The sequence below is a fragment of the Salvelinus fontinalis genome, chromosome 7 (assembly GCF_029448725.1).
Source record: "Salvelinus fontinalis isolate EN_2023a chromosome 7, ASM2944872v1, whole genome shotgun sequence".
NCBI lineage: Eukaryota > Metazoa > Chordata > Actinopteri > Salmoniformes > Salmonidae > Salvelinus > Salvelinus fontinalis.
Genome location: NC_074671.1, coordinates 52554962 through 52575345, shown reverse-complemented (window position 1 = coordinate 52575345; position 20384 = coordinate 52554962). Strand labels below are relative to the sequence as shown.

General features: G+C 44.4%; 1 protein-coding gene across 3 annotated transcripts; it reads right to left on the bottom strand.

The window, feature by feature from the left end:
• Positions 1-10478: 10478 nt before the first annotated feature.
• Positions 10479-20000, bottom strand: LOC129859655 (male-specific lethal 3 homolog). 3 transcript variants are annotated; one of them, XM_055929702.1, is made up of 13 exons: positions 19765-20000; positions 18960-19042; positions 18380-18475; positions 18179-18276; positions 17952-18052; positions 17682-17804; positions 17237-17397; positions 16817-16975; positions 16233-16546; positions 15723-15932; positions 15518-15602; positions 13922-13992; positions 11415-11491 (listed from the first exon to the last, which is right to left on the bottom strand). In XM_055929702.1, the coding sequence occupies exons 1-13, from the start codon at positions 19861-19863 to the stop codon at positions 11415-11417; spliced, it is 1677 nt and encodes a 558-aa protein (XP_055785677.1). In that variant the 5' UTR covers positions 19864-20000. The 3 variants fall into 3 exon arrangements, with proteins under 3 accessions (XP_055785675.1, XP_055785676.1, XP_055785677.1); XM_055929700.1 differs by lacking the exon at positions 13922-13992 and having other exon boundaries at positions 10479-11491; XM_055929701.1 differs by lacking the exon at positions 13922-13992 and having other exon boundaries at positions 10479-11491; positions 17682-17801.
• Positions 20001-20384: the final 384 nt, after the last annotated feature.

Below are 20384 nucleotides of genomic sequence, written 5' to 3'. Positions count from 1 at the left end.
TGAGATCCAACTCAATACTGCTGCCATCTTTCTCAAAGCTCAGCAACACCATGAGATCCAACTCAATACTGCTGCCATCTTTCTCAAAGCTCAGCAACACCATGAGATCCAACTCAATACTGCTGCCATCTTTCTCAAAGTTCAGCAACACCATGAGATCCAACTCAATACTGCTGCCATCTTTCTCAAAGCTCAGCAACACTATGAGATCCAACTCGATACTGCTGCCATCTTTCTCAAAGCTCAGCAACACCATGAGATCCAACTCAATACTGCTGCCATCTTTCTCAAAGTTCAGCAACACCATGAGATCCAACTCAATACTGCTGCCATCTTTCTCAAAGCTCAGCAACACCATGAGATCCAACTCAATACTGCTGCCATCTTTCTCAAAGTTCAGCAACACCATGAGATCCAACTCAATACTGCTGCCATCTTTCTCAAAGCTCAGCAACACCATGAGATCCAACTCAACACTGCTGCCATCTTTCTCAAAGCTCAGCAACACCATGAGATCCAACTCAATACTGCTGCCATCTTTCTCAAAGCTCAGCAACACCATGAGATCCAACTCAATACTGCTGCCATCTTTCTCAAAGCTCAGCAACACCATGAGATCCAACTCAATACTGCTGCCATCTTTCTCAAAGTTCAGCAACACCATGAGATCCAACTCAATACTGCTGCCATCTTTCTCAAAGCTCAGCAACACTATGAGATCCAACTCGATACTGCTGCCATCTTTCTCAAAGCTCAGCAACACCATGAGATCCAACTCAAGGATAAAACAGAACATTCTCCATCTTGGCACAGGCAACAGAAGGCTCACTATCCAGCACAACCTGACATTTTGGAAAGACCCGTACGGAAAAATGTGAATAGGTGAGGTGTTCCAAAACACATTTTCATGTGTAACCCGTGATCTTATGTGAAGTTAATGTGATAACATGTGACAACATGTAGGGAAACATGTGATAACATGAAACTGCACATGTGGAACATTTCCAAAAAAATACGTTTTCACATGTGAAATTTCATGTGAAATCACATGTTTTTTTCTGTAAGGGGAGGAAAAAACAATTATAGTTCTACTGAATACAGCACGACTGTTTGGTCTCCACCGCCACACATCCTCAGAGGGCCTACAAACCTCCCCATTACTCTACCTAGTAGTTCAAACAAGATAATAGCTGGACAAAGATCATTCAAGGCATAAAGGAGGACAACAACACATGCCTGTGAAGCAGAAAGACCAGAGTACGGTACTCACTGGATGATGGTGAAGACCCCTAGTTCATCATCACACCGTTCCATCCCTTCAGACGGACGGACGGTCACTCCAGCCCGCTAAAGGCTCAAAGGGGAAAGTGCTCCAGTCCCTTTCCCTGAGAGTCCCTCTGAAAATCCACTTCCTCCACTGCCTGGTGTTTGCGGAAAAAAAAATGTTGTGTGTTTTTTGTTCACCTCCCTCCCTATTGCTCCTCAGCTCAGCGCCAAATGTTCCAGCTTAGCATTCGCTGCGCAGCACCGCTGGTGATGGATTTAGCCTGGGCATCTGGGCTAGCTGGGATAAACCGTTCAACACACACACACACACACACGCGCACACGCACACGCACTCACAGTGTCATGCTGTGCGAGTTAGGGGCCAGTGCCCTTGGGGAGACAACCTCCCCCACCCTGAATAATGACACAACATCATCACATTCCAGGCCAGTGCTTAAAGAGATAGAGAGAGAGAGCAAGTGAGAGAGAGAGCGAGAGAGCACAATGAAAACAGAGAGAAAGAACGTTGGGAGAGTGATGGGGAGATCAACACAAACGGGGAGAGGATCAATGCGTGAACAGATGTGTGCCAGCCAGCACACTCCAAAGCCGCTACCAGAGGCAGAGACAGGAGCGGCAGTTAGAGACAGCTGTCTGATGCCAGTATTATTGGTTATTAGATAACTGTTTTTCTTAATCGCTGCCTCCCTCCCACACACAGTACCTAAAATAATCAAACATAGATCATACTGTATTGACAAACCTCCAGGAACAAGGGAAAAACAACTAAATGAGTTGGCTATTTTCAGCTATTGCTAACGGTATAAAACCAATTAAAACAAATCTGCATGTGAAAAGATCAACACAGCGTCAGTCAACCGGGGCTAAACTGTGATCTGTGAACTAGGATGACTGAACATCACTACCCTACATATGGACTCTGTAGCTTAACACCACTCCCACTGAGCAGAGCTCTCATTTAACGCAGCTCAGCGGTGCCCCATGCAACACGCCGCATTGACTGTACACCAAATTGCTGTGCCTCTAGTCTGTGGCAGGCAGCATCCATCTGGATTCGCTAGGCCCTTACGTAACTGGCCGTTTACTAGGAAAAACAAGATGAAGTGTCTAGTAAGTTAAAGCTATTTATTTTTGATCCACTTATTTGAACCATGAGCCTACTTTACATAATGTGGCTTGGCTTGGGAATGCATTTCCTGATTTGGCCTATATATCGCTCGGCAACCTAAATGACATTTATTGTTCAGATCTTCATTCCAACAGGGTCACAAACGTACATGTCTTTTAACTTCTCAAAGTCCTCCTCACTCTATGTGACTTACATGTTGAGTAGATAACATGAACACAGTATTATTAACATGCTGTAGTTCATGGCCCATGCTAATTTGATGTGATGACATGGTGGATGGCGCTGTGTGTATGGTGATCTCTGCTCCTGCCTATTACAGGGCTTTGTCTTAAGGGGACAGATGCTGGGCATCTCTGCAGTAAGCTGACTGCCTCTAATCTAAAATGATAGATTAGCGAATCTGTCCATAGTTAATGTCATACATGCAGGTTTCTATACTTTCTGACATTGCTGCTGCATGACATCATCTTGACATTGTTAAAAAAAAATATATATATATATATATATTGCCATTGTGTAAAGGTAAGGGGGCTCAGCTCACAAGCACTCCAGCTTTACCGTTGAAAGCTGACTATTTTAGCCAATGAGCACAAGCCAGAATTCTATAGCATGCTATCCATCAGGAAGTAGTGCTCCAACCGGAACTCATCTGGTCATGTGACCTGCCACTGGACTCTGGGGCGGGATCACCACTGAGGTAAAAGCCCCATTTTTTCCCATGACATACAAACAACACGATTGAATGGTGTGTGTGTATGTGTGGAGGACAGCAGGCTGACATTGGCATAATGCACATAAGGTTACTGAAATAACTCTACTACATGGCATAGACCAAGAGGACAGCCATACAGTATGGACAACATGCAGAAACATTGAAAATAACCATGCTTAAACCCTCTGATCATCGATCCATCAAAAGTTGATCAATATTTACATACAGACACAAAGGTATATCGATTTTACTTCGAAGCACGACAGTGCCCATGACTGTGCCCTTTATCTGAAATTGATAGACTACCTCCAAAATTGTTTCAAAGAACAGGCATGTAACTTACTCCTGATTTGGTGTACAGGACACAGATCTGGCAGTATTCATGTAATATTCATGTTGTATAAAACCAATTAAAAGCTTAATTACCGTCTCTATGGAAGGTAATGGGTTATTGGATCAGCTGGAACTAAAGACAGTACACCCAGAGGACCTATGAACCCGCTGTTTCATTACAGAAAGAAACTGTTTTCCTTTTTAATAATTGCTCCATGTTTTATGAGCACACAATGTTTAATGAGATGATGTGGCCTACCGATGTGACCAAGTTTGTTGTATTAATTATTTGATTTCCACACCTCATTTCAAGTTTAATCTCCGGTAGTTTCTGGCAAAAATGGCTTGTAGATTATACCCAGGTTAATTGGCAAATGAACCTTTGTCACATGTTCGATGTCATTACGTGTTGCCTACGCCCGCAAGCCAGTACTACTCTACACTGTAGCTCATTAAGGCATGCCTGTTCAAGAGCGGAGAAAATCGAAATCCGAGTCAAGACCAAGACCGGAGAAATTAGAGTCAGAGTCAAGACCAAGAGCGGAGGGTGGGGTGGGACCGACCTGCGTGTGCAGAGGCACACATTCACAGAAATGCACACACAGACAGCAGTGTTCTAGGTCTCCAAACCATTTATTGTCTCGGCTTGTCTTGGTGTTGGCTACATTTTTACTCGGTCTTGACTCGGCCTCGGACAATGAGGGCCGCTAATTTCTTCCTGGGACCAGCTGAGTCCAGTGGAGTACAAAAACTCAATTATCAGTTCCTATTCAGTCAGAAAATCACTTCGCCAGGCCAAATATACACACTCCTTTTATGACACATTAATATTGTCTTGGTCTTGACTCGGACTCAATTTCCTCCGGTCTTGAACCGGTCTCGCTTTAGGTGGTCTTGAACACAACACAACCAGACAGACAGAGACACACACATACACACATTTTCACATCATTAAAGAACAAAAATCCCTCACTCCAAGTAAAGATGTATCCTTACCTCATGACTCACAGTATCATCCTGCAGCGCTCCCAGCTTCTACACCCTGATCCTCAGGGCTGGTCAAAAGGCCACGTCACATTAAAAAAAACTACAGCAGCAAAATTACTCTGCTTGAGCCCAAGAAGGAGATTAAGTAATTACAACGGATGTCAAAAAGTGTTGGAAAATAAATGCACGAGTATGATTGAGAAAATGTGCGGTAAGTGTGTTTGTGTGAGAGCTGATGGGGCTCTGGTGCGTTGGGAGGGCTTAGGTGGGTGTCAGGGGGAACTATTCAGTTAGGGGCGCGGTGTGAGGCGGGGCGGTATCCCTCCACGGACACATCTGGAGAGAGAGAGAGAGAGTGGGAACGTTTCACCTGGCTCATCCCAGCCAGCTGTGGGTACAGGCACATTCCAGATGGCTCAATCAGATTTAAACTCTCCCGACCACTGTAACCTCTTTAGACTTTAAATACAGTGCAAGAACATTAACTGTTTCCTTGTGCTGGGGTTTAGACACAGAGCCAGAGAGAGAGAGTCAGGCTTTGATGAATACTGCTCTGTCACATTATCTGTTTCAGCATTGGATACAAGACAAGGAAATTCATAGAGTGAATGAGTGTGCAGAATGAGAGATAGAGAGAGGGAGAGAGAGAGCGTGAGAGAGAGAGAGAGATAAGAGAGAGGTGGGGGAATGGGGAGGGCATAAGAGTGGGACAAGGGGTGGATGAGTGAAAGAGAAAAAGAGAGAGAGTAGTGGGAGGAAGAGGATAAGATTGCTACAAGGTTATGGAAAGTGAGGATGCGTGGGAATGAATGACTGCAATAAGGGTAGACTTTGAAGGGATAAGAGAGGTCAATGGTTGAATCGACCCCATTGATCAGAGATCTGAAGGAGCTATATGTGTACTGAATTCACATATGTAGGATATTTGACATTCAGGGGTCAATAATGACTGTACTTGTCGATCATAAGCAGTGGTGGCGAGGTGGTGAGTACAACCCCAAAAGTTTCTGTTCAAATTAGAGCCGCAATGTGCTTCACAGACATCTCTTGAAAGCTTCATGTCAACACGTGTTGAAATGAATACACCACTGTGATGTAAACAGAACAACTGACGTCTTCCCTTTCAGCCATCAAGGTATTTGCAATCTCTATTCTCCCCCCGTTTCCACACAGCACTTTAAACTGTACGCATTTTACATTGAAAACCTTCTCACTGCTTCATGACATAACCTGTCAGAGGGATGACAAATAGTCAAATCTGGAGTTCAATGAAATACGGTATTTTACTCAACGACGCCAAACGCGTTACACTATATCAGCTTTCCTGTCTCAGTAAGACTGAGTGGGGTCCTCCCATGGGGCAGTGGGGCGTACGTGGATGAATACAAACTGCGCCATGATGTATGAGCTATCTAAACCCCTGTGGCGTCCGGCTATGCTTGGACACGCCTCTCTAATAATGATCACTGACGTCCGGTGTGGGGTGAAAAGTGATTAAAGCAAGATGAAATTAATTGGAATGTAGAGCAGGATGTTGAGTGACGGTTGATTTTTGCTCTTCTCTCTTTGCTTTACCCAATAAGGGGGGGGGGGGGTATGTGGTTTAGAAGTGTCCAGGACTACCTACAGAGGTGGCTTGGGAATCTGACTCCCAAATCAGATTTTGACACCAGATCCGTTGCTTTACACATCATTTTTTTTGGTCATTTGCGAGACATCTCTTTGAGGCCTACAAGTGTTAGTTGCTTGACTCTGCCAAACCTTAACTCTAACAGTCTATCCCAATATCCATACTTACACCCAACTCCGTATGCTCTCCATCCCCACCATAATACTTCACAATGTTCTAAGTATTTTATAATGGAATTGAATAGAAAAAACACAAAGTAGACTCTGGATCAGCATCAACTATTCAGGCGCATATCACATCCAGTGGCGGTCGGTGCCGTTTAAGATGAGGGAGGGTGATCATTTTTATTATGAGCATGGCCTTATTTCTATTACAGCATATTGGATGACTCTCATTCATATTCCATTAAACCAGTTCAATGTAACATCGACAGGGTTAGGCTACTACATGATAGTCAAATTTTCCCTGTACCCATCATGAGGTTGCTACAACCTAGCCTATGAATGAAAGTTTACAATGCAGGTGCACAGGTCGAGGGAATCTTGAGTAATCAAGGTGACAGACAGTTACAGATTCCATACTGCCTTGCACACTCTTGCCTGCATCTAGGATGTAATCATTAGTCCAACAGTTGCAAATTTTAGTTTCTATTGGACAAATTCAAGTATGTTTGTCCCTGGAATGAATACACCCCTGATTCCCATAAAAACAGCATGATCACTTTGCTCGTTGTATATATAATTCCTTCTCGCAGCTATCTACGCACTCTCCTGCTCTCACATTTTCCCTTCACTTGTGGACTTCAGTGCACAACACATCAGCTGTCTGTGACCAGGTGAAAAAACCTTTCCAAGTCAAACCTTTATATCTTGACCGCTAACCGCTACGCACAGCCTACATCGTTGTCACGTTATGTCAACTAGAACTAACAAGTTAGTAAACCCACTACACTCATGCAGTACAGTGTACAGTGGGCCCCGGTAGGAAAACAAATGATAAAACCAAAAGCTTACCTTGACTTGGAAGAGTTCCAGTGTTGGATAGCCATAGCCAGCTAGCTAACGTAGCATCCCTCTCTGTTTGAGCCGGGTGTTTGAGTATGCTACACTAGCTAGCTGCATTTGCTAGCTAAGTGAACTTTAAAAAAAATACAGCCAAATATAGCTAGCTCTTTCTCTTTCGCTCTCTCTCTCTCTTGCTTCTCCTTGATTTTGGAAGAAAATAATGAGTTAACTGTTCAACTATTATCTTTCTCTCTCTTTGAGTCAACTACTCACCACGTTCGATGCACTGCAAGCTAGCTGTAACGTATTCTTTCAGTACTAGATTCACTCTTTGATCCTTTGATTGGGTGGACAACATGTCAGTTCATGCTGCAAGAGCTCTGATAGGTTGGAGGACGTCCTCCGGAAGTAGTCATAATTACTGTGTAAGTCTATGGAAGGGGGTGAGAACCATGAGCCTCCTAGATTTGGTATTAAAGTCAATGTACCCAGAGGAGGACAGAAGCTAGCTGTCTTTCGGCTACACTATGGTGCCACACTACAGAGTGCTGCTGAGGATACTGTAGACCTTCATTGCAAAACAGTGTTTTTAATCAATTATTTGGTGACATAAATATATTTAATATAGTTTTATCTAAAAAGTATAACTTTTTTAAATGTTTCGCTATTTCTAGGAAATTTACTGAGGAGGATGTCTACTCCTAAATATTAGCATTGCTTGGAACCAGCATCTACTGAGAAAACAGACTGAAGAAAGTAGGGCCGTCCTCACTCTCTGTCATTAGAGAAGAAACCAAACATCAAGTGCTAGCTAGAGGCTACTCACTCTGCAGGCTACTGGGTAATGGCTGTCTCCTGCCACCCGACATCCATCACTAACACGTCAACACTGGGGTTAGTGTCCATCTTCTCTATTGTCTCCGCCTGCGCTCCATCACCACCCTTCATATGCCCAGATAGCCACGCTGGAGAATGATGGCGAGATGAAGGAGTGAGACTAAGAGAGAGAAGAAACTAAAAAAAGAGGTGAGGACTTGTGTGAGATGAGCGCTGCTATCTTCTTCAGGTGGTATCACACACACACGGCTCTCCAGCCAATTGAATCAGTCGGTAAGTGGATATCGAGAGGGTGGAACAGAAATCGATTAATTGCGGCTGGGAGACGGAGATTGTTGATCACAAAGCTCTACCTTGGCCATATGATAGCACCGGAGCAGGGTGTTGATCTCGGATTCCAGTTAGAAGTGGTTGATTACAGGACTCCATTCTATCCAAAAAGCATTAGCGCTTACCGCTAAACCCACTTAGCCTCTGTAATGGTAGCAATGATAACCTCCCTATGGCTGAGGGATCAAAGAGCATCGTTTTGCTATGGAAACCCTCCTAGTGTATTGAGTAGAAAGCGTCAGCACTGCACCGACTGTAGCCAAAGTAATAATACGTGACAGTCTGCCACATGGCAATCCTGAATGAAAACAAACTACAGTATGTGTCTGACTCGAAATGTGGACAATATACTTGTCCCTGTTTTCATTGGTGAGTGTCAATGTGTACGACACACTTTAAAGTATTGGGATGAAAAAAGCAGTATTGGGATGAAAAAAGCAGTGTATTTTCAAAATGAAATCTGATATGAAAAATATGTAGGGGAATAATACATCAACAGATATCACTGGAGGACAGCCAGCAAACTAGTGACATTTTAAATTGTAAGTATGACTCCGAGGACTGAACCCCTAACCTCCCATTCTCTGGGCAGACACTAACCACAAGGCAACTGCGTTGGTTAGGCCTACATACTGTATCCTATCATTGCAATCCATCACATTTGCCAGAGATTCCGGAACCTTGGTGTAGTTATCTGGTTGTTCTGAGGAGGGTCAGGGCTAGGCTAGCCGGTGGCGAGTTGAGGCTCTAGTCATTCCCTCTGACCCTCAGGGCTTAGAGATGTTGACCACATAATAAGACTGTAATCACAAGTCAAAGGCCACCCTCATCATTTTCCCTCAGAAAACCCCCCAAACACACCATCTAGAGTCCTCAAACTCTGGGCCTCGAAGCCAGTTCGTCCTTTTTATCATTCTTCCCCTTTAATCAGGGACTGATTTAGACCTGGGAGACCAGGTGGGTGCAATTAATTATCAGGCAGAACAGAAAACCAGCAGTAGTCCAGACCTCATAGGGTCAGAGTTGAATAGCCCTGATTTAGAGGCAATGTGATAGCTTGAGGGAGGGGTTTCAGTCAGAGCAACCAGAACCACTGGAGTTGTTCAGAGGCAAAAATATTCTGTACGTTGATCGCAACACTGGCCTTTACACTCAAGAACCCATATTCAGAGGCAGTGTGTATGTTGGTCAATGTTAAGAGGGTTTCTACAGCAGGCAGCTACGGCAAAAGCTGACAGAAGGGAGGCATTGTTTACGGCAGGTTTCCAACTGGTGCGCGGGTGATTTTGGCCCTGCGGGTGATTCTATTTGGCCCATCAGTTTTATTTACATTTTTTATTGTTGGTCACAAGACTAAAAACACCAGCAAATCAGCTTAAAGTGATTTTATTTCAAATCTGTTCCAAAGTATTCCCACTCATAACAGACATACCGTATATGTGATTGTATACAAATGTAAGTAAGGGTTGAAATGATTGTTTTAGACAAATATTAGATCTGTTTTGTGCTTCTTGAGGTCAATTTGCAGTCGACAAATTCTTAGAAATGATGTTCCGTCCCTGTCCATCATCTAAAATAAAAAAATGGCCTGCCGCTGAACCTAGTTATGATCCCTGGTCTACGGGTAGTGTGTTGGTAGGACCTCTGGCACCTCAAATCAACAGAGCAGCACCAAAATCCAGTGACTGACAGACAGGTCACAACACAAAAAGCTGTGTGCCCATCAAAGGAGGCTAAAGTCATCCTCTGAAAAACACTACCTTCGGTCCAGGCTCCCTCCCCTGTGCTGCCCTTCCCAACTCTCTGATATCACACCTCTGAGACCAAAGGCCCTGTTCAATCTCAAACCGTAGCCGATTCACCACGAGGATAAACCCAACGATCTGCCCTTGTACTTCGCTGTAGTTTAGAACAACCTTTATAGAGTGTGAAGAATGTTTCTTTAAGGAAAAGGGACTCAACTTGAAGGAGAGAAGAACAGCAGAGAATAGGACCAGGATTAAACGCATGGGGCGTCATAGCACAGCGATCTACACAGCCGACAATTCACCTTTTAAAATGCAACAACATTCGCAGAGATTGCATTCACGGTAAACATTGTGCAGTTCGGCTCAAGTGTCAATTACCTGTTAATATTGTGCTGCGTTTAACACGCCTTGCATTGAATCCCGGCGTTGGTCTTTGTGAATCAACAGAACAGCAATATTCATAAACCACATGCAAAAAAACAACATTGCTCCGACTTTTATTTCAGATAATACTAATAGAAAACAGACTGAAAGTTTATATTTTTACATTTCCACCTCCGCAGTGTGTTCCTGTTCGAGTCTACAAGTTAACAGTGTAATAATAATAAAACAAAAACAGAATACGGAATTTATACATCAACTGATTCAACACACTTGACCTTCTTCAAACATTGAGGGTAATGCCATGACAAATATAAATATGAACACACAGTGGCCATAACGTCACAGCCCCTCTAAGCAAGAGGAACACAGATAGTAGACATTACTAGAGTAATGACATTATACAAGCACTTAGAAATAGCTTAAATCGACAACGCACGCTGAAGCGTGGCTTGGGGCAGCAAGCATGGCGAACCGAGGAGAAGCCAACAGTCTCCAATAGTCACACATAAAGCAAACGTATCAAATAGCCCTTCTCTCTGTGTTTGCTTGTCTAGGCGGACGGAGAGAGAAGGATCAGACGCAGATGCTGCTAGAGAAAGAGATGGCCAAACGTGGTCCTTGAGCGCAGAGCGAGAGAAAGCAAGACAAAGTCAGCATCATGGGAAAGACCCCAGCAAGGGGTTAGGGTCTACAGCCTAGCATAACAGTAGACGTCCATGCTTTAGGTAATCATTGCATCCAGGGGGGTCTGTTCCTAAGGCCAGACTGCCAGGTTGGGGGCTGGGGAGAGAGTGAGGTACTGGGCCGATCAGAAGCCAAGAACCTCGCTTTACTTCTTTACGATAGGCCCGGGCAAAACCACATAGCTGCATGGGTTGGATTTAGGAGGGCAAGGGGAGAACATAGAGAGGGATAATGGCGCAGTCTCCGAGAGGATGTGAAAGGGATGGTTTGGGAATCAGCCTGGAGCTCCCCTCTCAGCAGTGCAGTTCAGGGTGAGATAAACGGCCTCAGTAAACAGCCCGCGGGTGCTTCATGCAGTATTGGGCCTCCGATGACGACACGTACGCCGACTCCGGAAAAAAGTCCTCGTGGAACTCAGCCAAAAACCTGGGGAGCAGAGAGAGAGATGGAGGAAGAGGGACAGAGAGAGAAAGAGAGAGTAAAGAGAGAGAAGATATAACACCATAACAGGGTCTAATTCACCCCACTGAGTAGAGTCTGAAGTTAAGGCTAGTTAACACAGCCATCAACAGACAGCTAATGCATTTGAAGCAAAGACCACCCTTGGGAAATGCATCACTCCCCCGACTACTGTGGACGTCACGGACCAGACTAGTTACTCAGCACTCCCAATCCTGGTGTCCTTCCTTCCAACAGGGGGCTTGTTAACACCCCTACCCCCCTCCAGACTTGCAGTCAGTCAGTGCTTTTAGTAACTTGCCTTAAATAACCCAATTCGCCAGAGTTGGAGAGGGAAAATCTCCCCATCTAATCAGTCGGGAAAATAATCCGGAATGTTCTTAGTAACCGCTGCTCAGCCAAATCCTCTAAATCTTGCCATCTCATCTTAGCTCTACCCGCTCTTCTAATTGGTCTGCAAACAAATTATCCTCATCAGAGGGAGAAATTAAGAGGCGCTTTAACCGGCCACAAATTATTATCATCGTTGTGGAGCACCGTACTAGTCAGTACGGACCACGGGACCGTGGCCACAGATATATTTCATTATTTATTGGTCGTCCTATCTATTTATTCATATGTAGAACAAAGGCTGTAAACTTGAACCACATTTCTCTGCAGATGTTAGATATGGACACATTTTTATGGGAGTGCAGCTAGGCGGACACAGGCATCCTCGTTCTCATACACCTTAGGCAGTCTCTCGCTCTCCCTTCCCAGTGGTGGAAAAAGTACCCAATTCTCATACTTGAGTAAAAGTAAAGATACCTTAATAGAAAATGACTCCAGTAAAATACTACTTGAGTAAAAGTCTGAATGTATTTGGGTTTTAAATATACTTTAGTATCAAAAATAAAAGTATAAATCATTTTAAATTCCTTATATTGAACAAACCTGATGGCACAATTGCCATTTAAAAAAATATATTTATGGAGAACCAGGGACACAATCCAACACTCAGACATAATTTACAAATGAAGCACTTGTGTTAGTGATTGCGCCAGATCAGAGGCAGTAGGGATGACCAGGGATGTTCTCTTGATAAGTGTGTGAATTGGACCATTTTCCTGTCCTGCTAAGCATTCCAAATGAAATTATGACTTTTGGGTGTCAGGGAAAATGTATAGAATAAAAAGTACATTATTGTCCTTTGGAATGTTGTGAAGTAAAAGTTGTAAAAAACACAAATAGTAAAGTACAGATACCCCCCCCAAAAAAACATAAGTAGTACTTTAAAGTATTTTTACACCACTGTCCCTCCCTCTGTATCACAGAAAGACACCAGACGATTCACGATTCTTCCAGAGATCCGTCCGTGTGCCCGATCCCGGCATGCACTTCTCCACTTTGCTACAGTCAACATCCAGTCAGGTTTTTTCCCTTCCTGTCTCTCACTAGTCTGAAGAGACCTCCTTTCTAAAGATATTAGTTTTCAATCCGTAGCAGACTAAAATAAATGGGCGTGAACTGAAGTTAAATCCCATCGTGGGCAGGCATCAATATATTGCTTAAAGCATCCAACATTATTTCTCTGAACGCTCCTGTATTTTCAGACAAGTAACCAGGTATCCATCCAATTAGCGACAGATTTTCATGCGAATATTCCAAAATCTGCAGAAAGCCAATGTGCATTTTCCCACCAGCGGTGTGTTTCCACCAAATTGACTTGTCGCGGACGAAAACCAATGCACAAAAAGGGTATTTTCCGCTTATGTTTTCATGTATCGAATAAAAATCAGAAGTTCATCACATTTTCAACCTTGTCGATAGTTTTGACAAAAACGGTTGCGTTAAATAGCAAATGTGCCTAGTCTGGTCTTGGCACGTGTGGTTAAGCCAACAGATTGCCGATAGTGCTGATAGGCTAGTCTACATGAGAATAATATTTTTATTTGTCAAATGGCAGTCAAGCATCGATCATGTCACCAGAGTAATACCTTTGATACTTATTGGAAAGAAGCATCAAGCTCATATCGTACATTTTCACCATCCTGTGAAGTTCATCATAGCTTAATAAACTGCATGGTTTCCCCAGAGTCGTATTGGGAGGACCCCACACCATGTCATCGCGTGACTCCCAAGTTTACTTCGAGATTAGTTATTATATCAATATTTCTGGATGAAGGCCTTTCCACCACCATTTCTCACATAATTAATTTTACGGACAGAAAAAGATCCCACCATATCTAATGAACAAATTCATAAAAGTATACAGAAACTTCCTGTTTCCATCACAGCCGTCATGATTATTTTTATACGGAATGACATCACTTGCATAAAACATTGTGGATGGAAACATGGTTATTGTCAATAAAAAGATGACACTAGTGGAAGAAGCCCCTAATAGACTATTGAGACGTACCCAGCTGCGAGAAGGAGTCATATGTCCCTCCGTGTGCAACAGCGCAGAGCGGTGGCTGGAGGGGAAACTGCAGGCATTTGATTAATAAAGGAGAGAGAATAAATCCCCTAGGTTTGGGGACAGCTGAAGATCGCTGGGCAGGATTTAAAGATTAGAATTGCAGGCTTGTGTAACGCCCACTCAACTCCCTTCACTTTAATGTAGTCCGACAGTCTCTCACACACACAGACAGATGCAGGTGCACACACAGAGAGAGAGAGAGAGAGGCGCACGCACAGACACAAAAACAGCAAATCAATCCCTCTGCATAAATAACATCTCAAGCCATCGTCGATTGATCACATCCTGTTACACGATATTATGGCTACAATAACCGTGGCAGGCATGCAGGGTGAGCCAGCTTACAGGTCAGTGAGCACTTTTTCCCACTCAGTGAGCTGCATGAATCACACAGAGAGTTGCTAAGTAATAGCATTGCACCACAGTTAACTGCCCAGGTGTATGCACTACACTTCAGGTGACGGGGCTAACACTGGATAGGCGGAGAGGACTGTGTGCGCGTGTCAGCAGATCAATGCACAATGCACTCCCATCCCTCTCTAAGATATACAAAAAGCCACCTGGGGGAAAAGACCCATTTCTCTATTCTCCGGCTACGCTGTCCAACCATTTTTTTTTTATAGGCTAATGTTCATGTTACAGCAGAGGCCCATCAAGCTGGCGCAGTGTCCAAAGATTTCTGCATGCTAAGCTAACGTTAGTACGTCAGAGGCCCATCTAGTGGGAACCACTCACCAGGCTAGCTAAGTGAGCACGTCCAAAGAAATGCTGACGTGGGCAGTATCGCGTTGCAGTGATCAAAGGAAGTCTATCATGGAACTGTCGTCGGCACGGCAACTAAATGGCAGCCTGTCCCTTCCTGCAAGGCGGCCGGCCCAATTACACACCAGGCAGTGATTGACTGGGGGATAACGGGCTTCGCCCAGTCAGTGTCACTAATCCTGGAGACTGGTTTCTTGTGCATCTTCGGTTCCACTGTGCGTTAATTTGGCTTGAGGGGTTATTAAAGGAATAAGGCCTGAGGAGGTGTGATATATGGCCAATATACCACGGCTAAGGGCTGTTCTTATGCATGACGCAACGTGGAGTGCCTGGATACAGACCGTAGCTGTGGTATACTGACCATATACCACAAACACGGAGGTGCCTTATTGCTATTATAAACTGGTTAGCAACATAATTAGAACAGTAAATAGTAATTTGTCATACCCGTGGTATACCACAGCTTTCGGCCAATCAGCATTCAGAGCTCAAACCACCCAGTTTAGAAAATGTGATTTATGACCTTTATTTAACCAGGAAGGTTATAGGTTATTGAGAAGACATTTCCTGCTTAAATAACCACCTGACATTGGCTTTACGGCAGCACAAGGAAACGTTCCAGGCCTAGATTGTATGGAGGTGAGCTATGGCAGCCAAAATAAGAGATTATTGTAGCCCTGGTTGTAGCCTAGTTATGGTGTGTGGCTGATCACTAAAAGAAGAATGAAAGTAAAGAAAACGGGATTATTCTATAATAAGATTGGAGGTACCTGAGGAAGAGCTCCAGGTGTTTGACCAGGGCCCTTAGGTTCTTCTCTGGGATTTGCATCTTCCCTAGGATTTCTGGCAGCTTCACTGTATGAGGGGAAGAAACAAGATTGAAAGAGAACGAGTGACTGGAGGCTATATTGAACTAAACAACAATCCCTGTTTCCCCACACATACACACAGAGAGAAAGGGCTTAGGACACCTACCGAAGAGGCGTAGGAGGTGCTGTGAGCCGTACAGGTAGGAGGGTGGGGGGGGCTGGTCACTCTGGGGGTAGTTATCAGGGGTCAGCTTCCAACTCAGGACCTCGTTGAGCTCGTTGTTCCGTCGGCTCTCCAGGCCGGAGAAGACGCCGCTGCCCTCCTTACTGGGCGTCTGGGGCAACGGAGAGGACGAGCCACTGTGGACAGGGGTTTCTGGGAAGGGGACAGGAGGGCAGACGGCGGTCAATCAACTGATAGCGTGGGTGGAAGACAACATTGGCATGGACACTTCAGAAACAGACATTTACTGTGTGCTGTAGCATTGAGAAGCTGTGCGCAGACTATTCCATGTGTTTGGGAGAGTACTATAAGGTATGACAACAGGGAAGAGTGCCATCTAGCGGATGGATATGGTCATTACAACAACAGAGGCTAAGAATAACATTGCATAAAGTAAAGCATAACACAATCAACTGTTTATTCTGTGATTGAGTGTGTTTTCTTTCCACTCACTCTTCTCCAGATTGAGGAAGAACTTGGGCAGCTGGGCAGGCGTGTCAAGGCGCCGTTTGGGCTGGGGTGAGGTCGTAGCGCTGCCGCTGCCCCCCTCGCCCGCCATCCGCTCGCCACCCGAGGTGTGGCGTGTGGAGCGCCGCAGGGACTGGGGGGCGTCGGGGTCGGCCGCGGAGGCACAGCGCCGGCGTTTGGGTGTGGCGGTGGGGTTTGCCGTGGTGGTGGAGGCCTCGCTCAGGGCCGGTTGGCTGTCCGTGGACTGGGGGGTGGAGGGGTTGTGGCCCGAGGGGCTGGGGGTGCGCTCACGCAGGGTCCTGGGACAGGAAGGGAGGGTGGAGATGATCAAAGAAAGACCAGTTTGATAATGACATCCAACATTACAAAACCAAAGAAAGGTACAATCATTTGTCAATGGCATTTTCATCTTAGGTCAGATATACAAACTAAACAAATGGCATGATGTACTTAGCGTCTTCCAACAGTGAAACGTTTTCAACTTCATTTTGTTTCATCTTCCGACCTGAAAATGACCCGATGTTAATTATTCAAGAGGATTGCATACATAGCCTGATGGTCGGTCTTACTTGCTAGAGCTGGCTGTGTTGTCCCGGATAGGCAGGAAAAACTTGGAGGAGCTGACTTTCTTGAACTGAGCGTGCTCGTTGGGGTACAGGAGGATCATGGGAAGGGTGAAGTCAAAGGTGATTCTCAGGCCGTCCACCATCTCCTTGCAAAGCTCCTCACTGAAACAAAATGGTGACTTCTAGCTACTATCACAAAGATCATTTCATCCACGATGACCATGTTCGAGAGCATCGAATCTGTGATGCATTTATTGGTAATATTGTAACTGACATACTTGATCTACAAATAACACTGAGTAGTTATTTATGATGCAAGGTGATTTGTAGATCAGTCAGTTGGCAGGTGCCTGCAATGTAAAAAAAAAACATTATGTAGCCCATGGAAGGCAAAAAGGCTAATTTTGTACTTTGGGGACTCACTTCTTCTCCGGAGGAACATAGTGAAGACTGAGGCTGGTCTGGGCGGTGCTCTGGTGACTTCTGTACCTCTCATTGGCAGAGAAGGCTGCGTTGAAAGCAAAGTGCTTCACGTATGATTCCAAGATGTTCAATATGTTCATCTGGCACGGAAGCTTCACCAACTGGGGAGAAAAAGAACAAGGCCCTTCATGATCACAGCTCATTGGCAGTGAGATGTTGAACTGTCAAAAGTCAAGGGTTGCATTCAGTAGGGTACAGTGAAGCAAAATAAATTGCAACAGAAAATTACAAATCTGTGTTCCCATTGGACTAGTTCAGTTAGTACCTACCTGTTTTTATACGTTTTGTCCCTACTGAACATGACCAATATCTCGGGATTTGGAGGGTTAGGAATAGGTATATGGAACTACAATAAAGCGGGTGTTATCTTTGTTTAATGACACACCTTCTTCCTCTTGTTGATGTAGTAGCAGTCATCCTCCAGTTTCTTCTTGAGAACCTCAGGGATGTCTATGCTGATGGTCTTGTCCTCACTTTCCATCTTAGCGTGAGCTTCCTGCTCTTCCTGCTGGAGATAGATGGGCAAACATTCAGATCTATCCAGCCATTTTGTCAAAATGTGTATTTCGGACAATGTCAATAGAACAACCGAGTTGATAGGTTATGTATTAAGAAGACATATGTGTCTGTCGTACTCTAACTCAAAACACATTACCATTTTGTCCAAATCTTCGGAAGAGTCGCTCTCCTCGCTTTTCAAAGATTCAGGATCCTCGGAATCGTCCGCGTCACTGTTGTCTGACGACGTAATCAAACCTGAAAGATACCCCCACCAAAAAGTATATGTCATTTTAGCTTGCAAGCCATTTCCAATGAAAAGCTATTCCGATAAACTACTTTGCACCAGCACTAGTTTGAGTGTGATGGCACAGTCAAACTCACATGCGTCATCACTCTCTTCCTTCTCTTCAGGAAGTGTCTTCAGAGCTGACTCAACACCGGGTAGACGACAACGTCTCTTCCCCCATCCCTTTCTCCTCCTGTGGGTTGAAGTGGACATAGTTAGACAGGACACTTGCACCAAAATCTGCAGTCACGCCCACTGCTTACTTTTCCAATCTTCTCCAATGGAAACAAACTTACATGCGAGCCACAGCTTTACGAGCCAGTTTACGTTGTAATTTGCGATTTTCGTCAGTTTCCCTGAGCACATGGTCTTCTGCTGCCAATCGATCCCAACTATAGCACAAAGCAACAGATGATGAGTACCACCCCTTCCAATTCAAGCTGCATGCAGTCGGCATGACAGTATTGTCCAAGTGATATCAAGGACAAAGCTCCACTGAATGTTTCTTTCCACACTCAATGATTTCCACCATATAGACAGCTAAAACCATAGACAACTATGTACAGTTTAAGGGATTGTTAAATAAAAGTTACCACTATGTTTAGCCAACCGTAAAAGGTTTTGACCAGTAGCTTGCAAAGTAAACATTACCAGCTAACAGTTTGTTGGACATTTCTTTTTGCTGCTCGACATGCAGAGCCCACAAAGGATGGGGAAATTAACCTAAACCACTCATAGAAACAGGGAATAACCCACCCATCCCATCCACCCCCCAGGAACACAGCGAGAACCCTCCTACCTGTCCCACCCATCCTCCTCCCCAGTATCCATTCTTCAAGCCCACCACCTCAGACTGTGTATTGTGTATGAGTTTACCTTCTGTTCCAACCATTGAAGTGAATCAGGTATTCTGGGACTCGCCTTCCACGTTCATCTTTGCCAATTACAACATCGACGACCTAAAACATACAATTCCTGAAATTAACGTTAGCGGTAACCGACAAAACTCAAGTTAGCGTGTAACAGACAGCAGGCAAATGTATACCCACATCTAGACAGCTAACTAACAGTACGCATTAGTTAGCTAACGTGACATTACTAATTGGCGCTAGCTAGCTAATGTTATGTAAACAACGGGTTGGCTGATTGTAATCTGCTGCCCTGGCCTTGCACACAGGCTAGCTAACGTTAACTCATGCTATGTTAATTCACAGTTGGTGTTTAACGTTAACGCTAGCTAGTTTAACGTCACTTCCAACGTTAGCGGACAGTTGTTATGACAGTTAACGTTAGCTACTTAGTTGGCTAAATGTAGCAGCTACGAACTAGCTAAGAAAATATGCCCGAGCTAACTTGGTTACCTACAACATGTGCAGAGATTAGCAACAAATAACACGGCTGCAGCCATTATTGATGGCCTCGTTTTTGCCATAAACCTACCAGTTAACGGTACGTTAGCCTAATAGCAAACGTTAGCCTTTTAGCAGCTAGCTAGCATGACAACCTCGGTCGGGCCTTCTGTGGTCTGTCCGGATACAGTATATCAAATAAACATCAGGTCTAACTTAGCTACAGTATTGGATAAAGCCATAAAAACCGGCAATCAAAATGTTTGGGAATTGCATGCGGTATCAGTCTCGTAACCGCAAACAAACTCTTGGTTAAACAACCGGTCATTTACCTTAGCATCATAGAGTACTTTAGCCTTCGTAGGGTCAGGTTCGAAACATAGAACTTTTTCTCCTTTGTGGAATTTAAATTTCATTCCCCGGGAGTTCATTTGTTCGTCATAGCGAGCAGGAGAGGAGGCATCTGGACCCCCCGCTCCTTAACCCTTTCCCTGCCGGGCTGTATCCAAAGGGGTCCTTGAAAAAAATATGGAGATGGCGCTAGGACACAACTCATCAAACGAATCCGTAAAAGGGATTTTCTAGTTTGGTCCTTCGTGGACGCCGTAGAAATAAACAGTACATAAATTGACCAGCAGAGGGCGTCCGTTATTCAAAGATGACCTTATTAATATTTCTGTTTGCCAGGGTGCTGAGGTGACACGTAGCCCCCCAATATAATAAAGCAAAAGTTTGTCCATGTAGCTAATAAATAACGCAACAAAGGATAATCAGTAACAATTAAGAGTTATGTCAACAAAATACACTTTTTCCAGCCTGAGCTTGTTTAAAACCAAGGTACATCTGTTTACATCACCCTGAAGAAGGCAAAGTGATGCTGAAACATTGGTGTTTTACCCAATAAATGACTGGGAGTTTAGATAAATACTGTATATATAGAGTGTGCAACTCT

What these genes read in the sequence shown, in the direction of transcription:
- LOC129859655 (XM_055929702.1), bottom strand. Translation starts at nt 19,863, where the DNA reads ATGAACTCCCGGGGAATGAAATTTAAATTCCACAAAGGAGAAAAAGTT. An exon ending in CCGAAGATTTGGACAAAATG is followed by an intron (nt 17,805 to 17,951) that starts GTAATGTGTTTT and finishes ATCTATCTCCAG; the next exon opens with CAGGAAGAGCAGGAAGCTCA. An exon ending in CTTCCTCAATCTGGAGAAGA is followed by an intron (nt 15,933 to 16,232) that starts GTGAGTGGAAAG and finishes TCCCCTTCCCAG; the next exon opens with AAACCCCTGTCCACAGTGGC.